General features: G+C 43.2%; 1 protein-coding gene across 1 annotated transcript; it reads right to left on the bottom strand.

Annotated features, from left to right (window-relative positions):
• Window positions 1–9,068: 9,068 nt before the first annotated feature.
• mafaa (v-maf avian musculoaponeurotic fibrosarcoma oncogene homolog Aa) lies at window positions 9,069–12,976 on the bottom strand. The gene has a single exon (XM_031751380.2). It carries the CDS (start codon window positions 11,993–11,995, stop codon window positions 11,060–11,062), a length of 936 nt encoding a protein of 311 aa, XP_031607240.1. The 5' UTR covers window positions 11,996–12,976; the 3' UTR covers window positions 9,069–11,059.
• Between the last annotated feature and the right edge of the window lie 1,103 nt (window positions 12,977–14,079).

Genomic DNA, 14,079 nt, shown 5'->3' with positions numbered 1-14,079 from the left:
TCTATAGAGACAAAGTGAGAGTTCAAAAGTCAGAACTGAAACAGCAAAATGCATTCACAAAATAACGCTGATCAAACATGATAAAGCAGAAAGCCAAATAATTAGCTGATGTCAGTGTTTCTAACTAAAGCAAACTATAAGACACAGCCCACTTCTCCACAGCGAGAGAGATATGGATATTAAATGATAATTTTTAATAAAAATCTAAAAACAATAATCAAGCGTTTAATATGGTTGGTTGTCTAAACCACAGATGGGACAGTGGTAGTAGTGAATTAGAGGGTACTTGTCATCCATCCACGTAGGTTCATAAATATAGTGCTTTTTTCTTTTAGACTAAATAAAATGCAGTTTAGCTTCAGTTGTTCACTATTTCCCGTGCTACTCCTGCACTGACGGCTGCCAGCTCCACTCTGTGTGTACGGGCAGAAGCACACAAACACACAATATTTCTGAAGACATTTACTGACATTCTAACTCCTAAAACCACATGTTAACTATCAAGTAAACAACAACAACAACAAAACAGAGAGGGGAGCAGAGGGCTAGACCAAAAATCCTAACTTTAGAACACTTTATCAGTCTGATGGTCTAAAAGTCAGTCTGGTTCTCACAAAGGTATCTGGAAATGAGAATTTCATATTGATCATTTAATTTCATGAATTAATTTAATTTGGTTTTCTGTTAGTTTCTCATGTTGTGTAGATGAGAGGTCTTAGAGAAAGCTCCAACCCACAATCTGACAGGCTCACTTTGTGCAGACACAGTCTCACACACACAGACACACATATGTAGTCACTGGCTGTATCCTTATAACTGTTGTCTTGTCTAAACAGTAACTTTATGGTTGTTTCTGGAACAAATTATACCTATCATATATATACTTATATATATACCAAAGCTACAATAATCAACAGTAATTTCATTCATGGAAGCTAGCCAAATGTTAACACTGGATACAATCAGTATGGAAAGACAACAGATATGTGTGTTCCTCCAAGGTCACAGTGGAGCTGTCCATTTTTCAAGCAAAGCAAAGCTGCAAAGCATCAGTTTGCTAAAAGAAAAAAACCTTGTTATTTTAATTGCGTACTAAATGAGGTAATGACATTACGTTGACAAGTAGGTAATGTCATTTAAATGACTGACCAGCAGTTTCAAAGACAGGATCTCCACTGCTCTGGGTTTACCAAATGTACCCATAACTAAGAATTGACTGCAGGGACTGAATCTGAGAGGTTTTTAATGTAAATTAGGATAAGTCTTTATTAACTATTAGCCAAGTTCATATAAACCGAACGTGTGTATTCTTCAGTCACTACAGGTAACAAGGCATGTTACATCATAATGCAGAAATGTGTGGGTTAAATTTGAACTGAAGACCAAAGGAATGTAAGTACATTGTCTGTGTGTGTGTGTGCATGTGTGTGTGTGTGTGTGTGTGTGTGTGTGCGTGCGCATGCATGCACACTTTCAGTGTAGGAAGTGAATCTGTGGTGTGGCAGCAGTCCAGTCTGAGTGGAATAATTGATTGCCGATTGACCCTCCACTGCCACTGAGGACAGTCCTCTCCACTGCATTACTGCACAGACTCATCTGGTCAACAGCATGTGTGCATCTTTACAGTATTGTGTGTGTGTGTATGCATATGGCACAGCATGCATGTAATCCCTCTGGCCGCAAACCGCAGTACAAACCAGCGGCTACTATCAAAGCTACAAAAGGCCTGAGTGACCTGTGACATACGAAAAATGAAGTCTGAGAGAGAGAGAGAAAAATGCTGAATCACACACCCACACAGACACACACAGAGGTGAGGAAGTGAGGCATGAAGGGAAGTGATAGTGGTGGTTTGAGGGATTCAGCAGGAACTCGACCCCTCGTTAAAAGGTTGACTCAGTAAATCGCCTCGTGACCAGCGTCAACAAGAAATAAAATAGCGTGAAGGAAATTCTCCTTAAGTAAATTCCTGGCATCAAATTGTGAGCTGCTGGCCATAAATGCATGAAATAAAAGGCACAGAAACAATACATAAACATAGAATTCGAGCTTATTTGTGATACTGCAAATGACTTTGATAACAGTTATTCTGTGAGAGTATCTGGAGGTAATTTTGCCTTTGTGGCACATTTTAAAGTCTGTATTTTCCACTTTCAGGTAAAAAAGCAGCTTATTTTCTGCTACTGACACGCTACCCCCACCACTACCCTGTTAGACATCAGCACATCATCGCAGCCCTCTCATTTATTTGTTTGTTTGTTTGTTTGCCAGTTAGTTTATTACTGTATTTTCAAAGCCTAGGACAAGGTTAGATTTGCTGTTTGGGCATATTTTCTCCTGTGATAGCATGTTTGAATTTGTCTACTCAGCATGCAGCATGTCAGTGTGTGTGTGTGCGTGTCTCAGTGTGTGTGTTTGTGTGACAGCGTGGAGCCGGTGGAGGCAGGGCACACGCTCAGTCAGGGGTCGCAGCAGAAGCACAGCGCCAACAGTGCCAAATTGCTTTTCCTGGCTGTGTTGGGTGGAGACCACTACCACCACCTCCACCCCTCATTCACCCATGCTCTGTAGACGCTCCTGGCCCCAGGTCACTAACTCCATCACCAGATCAGGAGTAATAATTATTAATACCCCATGAGTGTTAACAGTGTGCAGGTGATTTATCAAAAATGTCGATTACATTTTGTGCAGGGTGACAACTTTTTAAAGCTGAACACCTCCCTGGGGAGCACGTCCAAGTGGAGCGTGAGCTTGATGGAGGTCGTTTCTGCTAAATGAAAAGAAAGACACACAGGCAGAGATTTTTAATACAAGAGAACTTATTTTTAGACTGTTTTAATTTGTCACTAGTTTAGATGTTATTGTTATACAGACAAGAACATATCAGCAGTCATGGTTTGGTTAAAGTTACTGATCTCTGCACCCAAAAAATGCTGTTAGGACCACGCAAAAAACAACAAAGAGTTCATGTAGACGTAAGGTTGGCACAATCAGCATTTGTTAAACATGTAAGAGCTGTAAATAACACCACATTTATCCAAAGGAATGATGTTTTACCTGTTAGGTGTTATCTGTTGGTTTTTACATGTTTGGAAACACTTAATTGACTTGGCCTAATTAAATTGACTTTGTAAAATGTGAATAAAATGATAGTAAAAATTTCTCTTGCTTAATGTAGTATTTAAGCAGTTTGTTTTAACAGTTTCAAGTTTCTGTAAGACAGTTTGCCAGTTTAAAACCCAGACTCTTACTAGACATCCATGTTTGGCACTGTTTAAAACAGTCTGAAATAAATAAAAATGACCTTGAAGAAGAGTTTGTTTGGATGACCTGTGTATTTTTTTTTTTAATTAGTCTTTTATTTATCCAGGTAAAAAATCTCATTGAGATTAAAAATCTCATTTCCAAGAGAGACTTTGCAAGGTCAGGTATAGTCAGAGATGTTATATAAGGAGGAGATCTGGCACAATGACTGAAAAGCAAAGACTCAGTTAACAGTCGAAACAGAAAAGTGTTGACCAGTCATGGTATTGTGTTGATGCATGTGCTCAGTAAAGATGCCCATTTGTGAAACTGGTAGTTCTAGCGGTACTTTCAGAGGGAATCAGCTTTTTGAACCTTATTTTGATGTAAAATCACTGGGACTGTACACGTGCAGTTTTCATGTCCTGTGAACATTGAAAGCTGTGACTCTGTTCAGTTAGATAAGGGCTTCGAAATAATTGTCAGTTAGAACTAAGAGGTTAAGTTTTGGGAATTGATACTAGATATCTTTCAGCATTAATGGGGCCTCCACAAATATGAAGGGTTAATGAATTGTAATGACCTTGTAACACTTTTTGTACTCCTACAAACTCAAAGGACTACGGGCTACGAGCCACATTTTAACCATACATTGCGCTCTTCTATAGGTTATTGCCCCACATTTACAACTAATTTAGAATCAGAAGTTAAGCTAACATGTCTTTAGACTGTGGGAGAAAGCTGAAGTAACTGGAAGAAAGCCACACAGGGAGAACCTGGAAACTCTACACAGAAGAGTCCCAGCTGGGTTTTGAACCAGGAACCTACTTGCTGTGAGATGATAGAAAATGCAGAGAGGCAGCATTTGGTTTATTCTGCTTTCTTTATTTCTTTGCAGGGTGAAGTTTTAATTTGCAGTTGTGGACACAGAGACAACCCGTATTCACTGGCTGTGGTTTTTCAGAAAAGCCCTGCGACAGACTGGCAACCTGTCCAGGGTTTTTCCTCCACCCCTTACCCAGTGACAACTGAGACAGAGGCAGGGGGCGGGGTACTCGTGTCTGAATCGGATAAACGATTCATCAAACGGATAGATGGTTTTCACTACAGGATGCTAAACAGTGTTTCCTGAGAACCACTGTCTTTGTGTAAAGAGGTTTTTTTGTTTGTTTTGCTTTAATGAAACACACAAATTCTACTCTTAAATCACTGAACTGTACACACACGCGCACACAGAGTCTCTTACAGAGTGGCAGGCTTCACAGTGGTGACTCGATGGTCTGGTGGTAGCACTGTTGTCGTACATCAAGGTCTTTACATGCCTTCCCCATGTCTGTGTGGGTATTCTAGCTGCATGCCTGCTGGGGTAGGCTCTCCCCCCCCCCCCCCAATTGCCTAAGTGGAAGAAAATGAATGGGTGGAATACTCAGCCTCTTTGGGATGTTCCTGTTTGTTGCTCTAATGCTACTGACCTGTTACCAAATAATCTTATTAGCCACAGCACACTCCACACGGTGTTTTACACAACATCCTTTTGCTGACCCTTTTTCAACTTCTTTGAAACATGCTCCTGGCATCATATTTGCAATTATATGTTTCTAATAATGCTTCAGTTTCTCAGTTTCAACATTTGGTAAGTTGTCTTTGGACTGCCTGGCTCTATAACTGGAGAATTATTCCAGTCTCTTTTCTATTTATGCTTTACACAGCATCTCTTACATTGTGAATTCAGTGATATCTCTGAAGATTCAACAACCAAAATTAGAATCTGGTATATCCTCATCCTTTCATTCTCAATGAAAAATCCACAAACTGTGGACTTGTTTTTGTCCCCTAACTGCCAGCAAGTACAGTGGAAACAGCAGAACCCAGCTTCATTATGTGTATTCCATGCTTTAGCCCAACCTGGCTGCAGGTTTTCTGTGTGTCAGTTATCAAATCTGTGAGCCATCAGTTTGTACAGTGTGATCAAAGTCTGTCTTAAAACAATGATAAGGTGCTCCTTTAAACAATATGGGACAAATTCTGCAGCTCCAAAGAACATTAATCTCAGTCTCTCCTCATGCCTGGAAAGTGAAGGCAAAACTTTGAAGACTTCAACGAAGAAACTCTAAGAACCTTTCTTGAGCAGAAGAAATGCACATTTAAATTTTTATTACATAGTCTGGTAATTTGACAAATAACTAAATGGCTTTGAGGGTTTCTCCAAACTCTTTAATTAGGACAACAAAAACAAGAGAAATAAATCCTACAAATTCTAACATTTTAAGACTGTTCAAATTGAGGAAGAAGAGACACTAAATCCCTGAGTTATAAAAATCTAACCTGGAGTTTTCTTGGACGTCAAGCAGCGATGCTCCAAACATGCAGCCTTTCACTGTAAAATTCCCTCCCTGTGTTTCCACTTTGAGCAGCAGTGCAAGAAAAAGAGAAAGAGTTTTTATACTGATAAAGTCTTTAAATATAGATGAGGTCCATCTGATTTGTGTGACAAAGACTGAGGTTACCTCCAACAAAATCACATAAGGAAAAACATCTCAGGCTATGTTCACATTACCACCTCAATGATCACTTACGATTTTTGTGTATTGGTGGTTCACATTCATGTTTTGTGACACGTATCTGGCTTCACAGAAGCTCTAATTTGTGAAATCTGAGCATCATGCATGCAGCAACAACAACAGCGATGTGATTTGTGCATCCTGCATATCCAGGATTTAGCTTGTTCCACTTCAGCTGGAGTAGGAATTCAGATCTGTTTTGTTTTGTTTACTTGATTTGTTTTTGTGGCAACAGCATGAATCACACAGAATCAGATCTTTTTCAGCTATAATTTGTGATATTTACGTCACTTACCTGGCCTGAGTGTCTCGCCTTAAGAGTGTTAAAATGAGATGCCAACAAATGTAGTTAAAATCCACCTGTTTAAGTGGAGCTTTACAAACACTCCCGTCTTCAACTACAATAAAAGCTGTCATTCAGGCACTGATTCTGTGTAGATTCATCTTCTTTGTCATCTGCTTATAAATTCCCTGACTTAAACAACCTATGGAAGAAAGTGGCTATGCAGACTTAAATTTTTTTGTAATTGTGTGACAAGCCAACCAAACAAAAAGCAAAACATAAACTAAACTCAAACTGAGCATGAAAGTGTTGCGGTATGCACACAGCCAAGTGGCTTCAATCTTTTTTCAGACTTCTTTGAAAAAAAAAAATCAGATTTAGGCCACTTTGAGTGTGTAATAAGAAGGCAGACTTAATGTCCATTAAGAACAGCAGGAATGCCTGTCTGCGATGATGCTCTGAGGTCCAAGGTCTCTTCCAGGTTTAATAAAAGAATGAAAAAGAAAACGATGTGTCACAGGCCACAACACCATGGTAAAGCTAGTGGAGGCTGCAGCTTTCAGTGTGTTCGTCTGGACTTTCTGTTTATGGTGTGTGTGTGTGTGTGTGTGTGTGTGTGTGTGTGTGTGTGTGTGTGTGTGTGTGTGTGTGTGTGTGTGTGTGTGTGTGTGTAGGTGGGTATACTGTAGGTAAGCTGAGCCGAAGAGACGCTGACTGTGTTGAATCTCGGCAGCAGAGCAGCTCCAGACGCCAGAGACACACTGCACCTCTCTCTCCCTCTCTCTCTCAATTCACTCACTTTGTTTCTCAGATGCAGCTCAGATGGACTCTGCCTTGATTTATGGAAAGAAAAGCCCACTGAGTAGTCATGGTGATATCTCTCTCTTCCTCATACACACACACACAGAAAGCACGCCTTCATTCCTCTGCACACCCCCACAATCCCACTAAGTGTGTGTGCGTGTGCGTGTTATAAGCACAAATACACTCTGACTCTCGGTGAGGTGACGGCTGTCACGCTGCTCCCTGTTTTCCTTGACTCAGCAAAAACAGGAAGGAGGAGGAGAGTGATGGAGAGGCTGAAAGGTGGCAGAGGATAGGGAGCGAAAAAGGAAAGATGTTAAGAGAAACGGTGGGTTTGAACTGAGGTGAGAGTTGAGAAAAAGACCGTAAATGAATTCGTTTCTGAATTGGGAAGGCGGAGAAATGATAGACTCTGACATGAGGAACACACTATATGACAGCAGTGAGAGCACGTGTTCAGGTGGAATTTGCAGAAATGACTGTTAAGAATAATTAACTGACAAGTTAGTGTATGAGCGTGCGACAAAATGAGAGCAAGAAGGTTAAATGCTCGTAATTCTATTCATGACGCAAGGTTAAAGTCCTGCGCTGCAAAGAACGGAACAAGTGAAAATAGATTTTAAGCAGTGAAACTCTTAAGAAAGAAAAACAATGGAAAAATTAGAAGCGCTCCATGTCTCTGTTGAGTCGTTTTACTCACGTGCAAAAACAAGGACTGGGTAACGACTGCTTTCAGGTGTCGTTCTGAGCTACAGTGAGATGTGAAGCTATTAGATTTTTACTGTTTTAGGTGTTTGAAATCCAAAAATGGCAAAGTGTCACACCTTAAGGTGGATGTGGTCTTGACAGTGCAGTAAAAAAAAAAAAAACACTTTAAAATTCAATAAATCATAAAGTGTGCGTCCATGCGAACAGGTACAACCGAATGTTTAAAGATGAAGCTGCAGATTCAGATGGGAGATTTTTTATGCCTCCAACAATCTACAGGTCTTTACTGTGTGGACCCCCCACAACCACAACCACACACACACACACACACACACGAGAGAGAGAGAGAGTTATGATATGTGTTTGAAGTGAGCCGATACCCAGCGGGCCTGATGGCCGTGTCGCATCAGCACCAACGCGGGCTGGCATGTGTCTAAACCCACGCTGATTCCACCCTGAGAGGAGAAAAGACCACTTAATGCTGCTTAGTGCGCGCGCAAACGTACGCACGCGCAGGCACACACACGTACACAAACGTCGTGGACATCCCGGGTATCTGGGAAAGCTGCCCCGTGGACGCGCTCAAAACACCGTGAGTGAGAAAAAGTCGTTGGCGAGGATCAGAGACCCCGGCTTCATCCATCCGTCACCGGCTGAGCAGGAGCGCGGAGGCCCGCTGACAGGCGACCAGAGCCGGTGCAGCAGAGCGGTGGAAAGGAAGAGGGTGGCCTCTCTCAGCCAGCCACTCTCTCTCTCTCTCTCTCTCTGTCTCACACACACACACACACACACACAAATCTGGAAATCTGGACCCTGATGCAGGAGATAAGAGCAGCTTTCTGCGTCCACCAGGCTCTGCGTGATCGGACAAACCAGAGCCGAGCGGCGCTCCTGAAAAACACCGAAGTGCAATTATGGAACAATGCATAAAAGTTACATGACTCAAATTGTGTAAAACGTTTGCGACTTTACCCTTTAAGTAGGTAATAATAATAATAATAATAATAATAATAATAATAATAATAATAATAATAGTTCCAGCACGAATATAGAGCCAACTTTGCTTTAATATTATGAGTTTTTCTCTTTATTTCATTTTTTTGATTTTTTAAAAATATTTTCATTTATTGTATTTATTTTTCTTTCTTAATTTCCATTTAATTTTTTAATATTTAATTGTTCAATATTTAATTATCTAACATTTTTCTATTATAGTTTAAGCAGCTATAAATATTTCGACATTGCTATTAAATCGTTCAGCTTTTTTGCTGCTCGTTCGCTAATTAGTTCGGTCACATTTAATAACCTGCAATCGAACATTATTATTTTACAAACACGAAAAATTGTGACCTGAGAAAAATAAAAACTTGCTAGACTTCTGACCGTTTTATAAATAATTCATAAATCTCTTTTTTCTTATAGGAAATAAAAGCTGTTGTTAGAGAATGATGGCAGCGGCAGTCACTGGCACGGATTTGGGACAGAACTTTTTATTAAACATTATGAAAACAAGATTCTCAACAACGTTCCACTTTGTATGGTTTTCACTTGTTGACAGTCAGGACACATTCATTGAATAAATATAGAAATCATATGTACAGATATAAATTTACAGCACTGTGCAGAAGTTGGTTTGCATTTATTCCCCGCGCTCTTTAACTTCACATTTTTTTGAAGCTCTTGTTGCTTTCGGTAAATATGAGAAAATTTGAGATTTACACAAAAGACAAAAAAAATCTAATTAAATAAGAAAGACAGGTGAATAGAATCTGATGTTTGTCTACATAATGGAAATGCTTAATTTGTTAATAATTCGCAAGAATCGACTTGTATTTTAAATCTCCCCCATTTTTGGTTCCCATAAAAAGATAAAAATTGGAGGAATCACATTGTTCTCAGTTTTCTCTTCAGCTTGTTGTTGTTTTCCTCTGACATCCTGATCAAACACTTCCAGCCTCTCTCCCTGCACGGTTCGCCCTCCAACAGGTAGTCTGTGCATCGGGCACTTCTGCACAATATTGCACATATATCTATGCAGCAGAAAACACACGAACCAGGGGTTTCTTGTTGACAGAATAATGCATGGAGTTACTCCAAGAACAGGAAGCTCTACCATCAGACGTTTCTATTAGCGCTCATTAAGACTGCAGTTTAAACCCACAGCCCCTGCAAGACGTTTGACTACAAATATTAAACGTAAAAAAGGAAAGAAAAGAAACAAAAAAGAAACTCTAAGTCTTTTTTAATCGTCGGGTTGGTGCATAGAATTTTAGCAGCGAATGCAGTCCAGGTAATAACTGAGGGCTTCCCCCTCATAGAATTTCCATCCAGGTTTTTTTTTTAACAGATCAAAAGGTCCTATGAGTAGAAAACAAAATGTCCAGTTTGATCTCTTCTTAGTGCAGTTTAACATTACACATGTTCAGTAGAAGGAGGAGGAGGATATCATAGACGATTTGCATGCTGTTACATACAAACATTTGTATTTAAGACATTTCGAAGAATCCAAGCAACAAAAAGCAAGTTGTTGTTTTAAAAAGAGAGAGAGAGAGAGAGAGAGAGAGAGAGAGAGAGTAAAATAACACAGGTTACTGCTTTTCTCTACACAGTATGTACAGGTGGAAATAAATACAGTCTAAAATCTGGCTCAGTTAATCTCTTTTTGTCATGTTTTTTTTTTCCTTTTTCTTTTTTAAAACAATAGAAAAATTGATTGAAAATAGCAGTTAAAGACGCATCCAGTTTTTACGCACTACAGCAGATTGTTCTCCATTTTTTTCTCTCCTTGTACCTCTCGGGGTGTAAGATGGAAGAGGGGGTAGTTTTTGTGGCTTTTATTTTTCCGCATACCCAGGCCTTACTGATGGCAGAGAAAAAGGAGGAAGAGGAGATGCGAACCGTGGGCCATGCTTTCCATACACGTGGAGGATTCGGGGAGAGGTTACCATACATGTCCTGCATGCAGGGTTGCAAATAGGGATGAGGGGAGTTGGGATGGGGGGGTTATTAGACTTGCATTATTGAAAAGTCTCTGCATTACAGGCTCATAAACAGTCTTTCTTCGCGGGTGGTGCATTGCTTCTTCTTTTCAGTTCATTCAGACTTTTTCCCCTTTAAACAGAACATATTTGCCTCGTTTTTAAGACCAACCCCGCTGCTCTCTCTGAGTTAAGACAGTCACGTGTCATATTAGTTCAGTAAGACTCGTGATTAGCTTCTGTTGCACCCGAGGAAACACAAATAAAAGTCTACAGGCTAACAGTGATCCCAAGTGCCCACCTGACAGGCTGCGGCATTCTTACAGAAATTTCGCCTGAACATGTTTAAGACTGAAAATCGCGTCCGTGCACGGCTACTGCTTAAGTCTTGTGAGTGAAGGAAAAAAGTGTAAACAAAATAGAAACGAAAAAACAAACGTGAATGAATGTCTGCGTGAGGCGCTACAGGTCAGCAGTCCCTCTCACATGAAGAACTCGGCGTTAGCTTGTTTCCCGGACGGATCTCTCGTGTTCGCGGGTCCGCCGGCATTGTAGGTCCGGCTGGCCAGCTTCTCGTACTTCTCCTTGTATAGATCCCTCTCCTTGACCAGGCGCGCCACGTCCTGCTTCAGCTGTTCCACCTGGTTCTGCAGGGTGCACTTTTCGGTCTCCAGCATGTGCCTCTGCTGCACGCGCTTGAAGCGGCAGGACTGCGCGTAACCGCGGTTCTTGAGCGTGCGCCTCTTCTGCTTCAGACGGATCACCTCCTCCTTGCTGAAGCCTCGGAGCTGCCGGTTCAACTCCCGCACCGTCATGCTGACCAGCTGCTCGTCCGAAAAGCGATCTTCGAGGCGGGCGTGGTGGCCGTGGTGATGGTGGTGGTGGTGGTGATGCGCTTGGTGATGGTGGGCCGCCGAGGCCGCGGAGAGGTCCTCGCCAACGTACTGCTGCCCGCGGAAGCCCTCGTAGGCCTGGTGGTGGTGGTGGTGGTGGTGCGCGTTGCCGATGAGGGCCTCCACCGCGTCCTCCGGCGTCAGGTTGAGCGCCTCCGGATTGATGTGGTGCTGGTAGCTGGGGATCCAGTACAGGTCCTCCAGCTGGGGCTTCCCCCCGGTGCTGTGATTGTTGTTGCCGCCGCTGTTGTTGCTGCTGCCGTTGCTGCTGACGCCGCTGGCGAGGCCCTGGTTCGGCTGCGCGCCCGGGCTCGGGGCGCAGAAGCTGGGCGAAGAAGGCACGGAGGAACAGGGGGTGCTAATCGGGGTGGAGGAGAGGGAGCCCGACGGGAGGCGGTGGCAGTAGCGGTCGGCCTCCGGCGGCTCCTTCTTGACCTCGAACTTCATCAGGTCAAAGTCGTTGACATACTCGATGGCCAGAGGGCTGTTGGGCAGCTCTGCGCTCATGGCGAGGTCGGTGGCCATGTCAGTCCATGCGACGACTCCTGCCCTCACAGCCAAACCGACGGCGGGCAGTCCTCTCGGATACAGATTGTGGAGAGGGATAAAAGCTTGTGTATATATAGACACACGCACACGCCCGGTGCGTGGGGCTACTGCAGGGCCAGCAAGCGGGTAGAAAACTTATTAAGGTTGTTTGTCCCTAAGATAACTTCTATATATAGTGGCGTGAATATACCTCTGCATGTAAATGAACTTGTACACCTGCCAGTTCGCCTCCGTTCCCTGCTCTTGTTGACAACTTATCCCAGGTCAAATGCACGCTTTAATACCAGGAGCCCCCCCAGGGTGCTTGAAACTCGAGCCCAGTGAATTTGGAACCACCAACCTGTCCTGTCCTCGCTTTACCTCTGCAGCCCACTTGCCTCCCTGTGATTTACAGTCCTCGGTTCTGCTCGATCGAGTGACACGAACAGATCTCTTCTCCTCCGCTCTCCGGCCGTGTTAGAAATATTTTCCAAGCATCCCTCCGTGCCTCCCGCTGTTTACAAGTTGATCGCGAGCTCCTATAGGCTGCTGGCTTGAGTCACTGCAGCATGGCCCGGACTGAAAGTTTTTTCTTATACAGTCACATCGAGCAGTGTGGCGCTGGAGCTGCTCGGGGTTGCGTGTAAAACAAAAGAAAAAGAAAAAAATAAAGATTTACCAAAAGGTCCCAGGAATCCACAAAGCGGTATGGCACGCGTGCGGATGGTTACAGAGCCCGTGGGCTTCAGATGAAGTTGCAAACAGTTCTCCTACTTGCAGGGACAGGAGGAGGCTTGTCCCTGGTTCTTGTGGTCAGTCCATTTATGAATTCAAGCAGCCTACTTACAGGCTCGGTCCCCTCGGTGCTGCCCCCCCTCCTCTCTCTCTCTCGCCGGGTCGCACTGTTGACCTTTCGTGTGGAATTTTATACAAGAGGTGATAAATTCCAGCTGTTTTGTGTCTGACTGCCCTCACAGAGCTCCTCACAGCAACAACGCAGTGTAACTAAGGCGCTGGAAGGCACTCTGCACTTATAAAGACAGCGTGGCCCCCACGACCCTCCCACACGGAGGTGCGACGGGCCAATGAGGAGGAGCTAGCAGCCGCGCATTTGCATTCTCCTATAGGGGGAGAGCCTCCCAATTGTCTAGCAGCGGCCGGCCGAGGAGTGCCGAAAGCAGCCGAAGGGCGGTGGGTGGGGTGGGGGGGGGACACGAAGGGGAGAACAGGTGCAGCAGATCCCCCCCTCTAGTGACCGAGCAAACGCTACTGCACGGAAAAGCGCACGGAGTAAGAGGAGAACTACGGGAGTTTCTCGGAGGGAAAAATGTTTACTCAGAACGGAGAAAGACTTGTGAGCGAAGCGGTCTGTGATGTAAAGAGGCTGCTGAGAATCCCGGCAAGGAGAACGACCTCCACCTCTTTCATTCCTGTTATCAACATCCTGCAAACATGCAGCAACTTTATGGAGGTCTGTTTCACCCCTTTATAGGCGGGGAGCTCATGTAATGATACCCGTTTTACACTTTTTACATTTGAGCTTCATGAATGTAAGAAGGTGTGTGTGTTACTGTTTCCCCGGAATCACTGCATCATCTTTTATAGAATTTGACAGCCAGTACTTTTACAGAGTTCATAAATCCAGTACGAATCGATTACAATTCGTGACTATTTCACGAACTGCCTTAAGACCGTGAACATACCCGGTAAAAATTAAAAAAATATGGGCCACTTGGAACAACATAGTTCTTAAAAAGGTAGTAAAAGAAAAGACAGGCAGGAGAAATCCAGCTAAGTATGGATTAAGTAGTAATACAAATAAAATAAAAAAAGCAAAGAGAGAATTTCAAACTGCTGCTGGAAAAATAAAAAAAAAGTCCAGGTTTAAGTGTGGGAGCGCACATCAAACGCATAAAACAATGGGAAGAATGTATCAGACCCACTGTCCATTTCCAGACCCCGGACACACCACACACACCCAAATCTATCAATCACCGATCGATTTAAGGCCGCGCGCCCCTTTGCCAAAAAGAGAAATCAATCCGCGTTTCCGCAGGTCCACGAGGAGGCCACGGAGTATC

This window comes from Oreochromis aureus, linkage group 17 (genome assembly GCF_013358895.1).
Source record: "Oreochromis aureus strain Israel breed Guangdong linkage group 17, ZZ_aureus, whole genome shotgun sequence".
Taxonomy (NCBI): Eukaryota; Metazoa; Chordata; class Actinopteri; order Cichliformes; family Cichlidae; genus Oreochromis; species Oreochromis aureus.
This window is presented reverse-complemented; position numbering and strand designations above follow the sequence as displayed.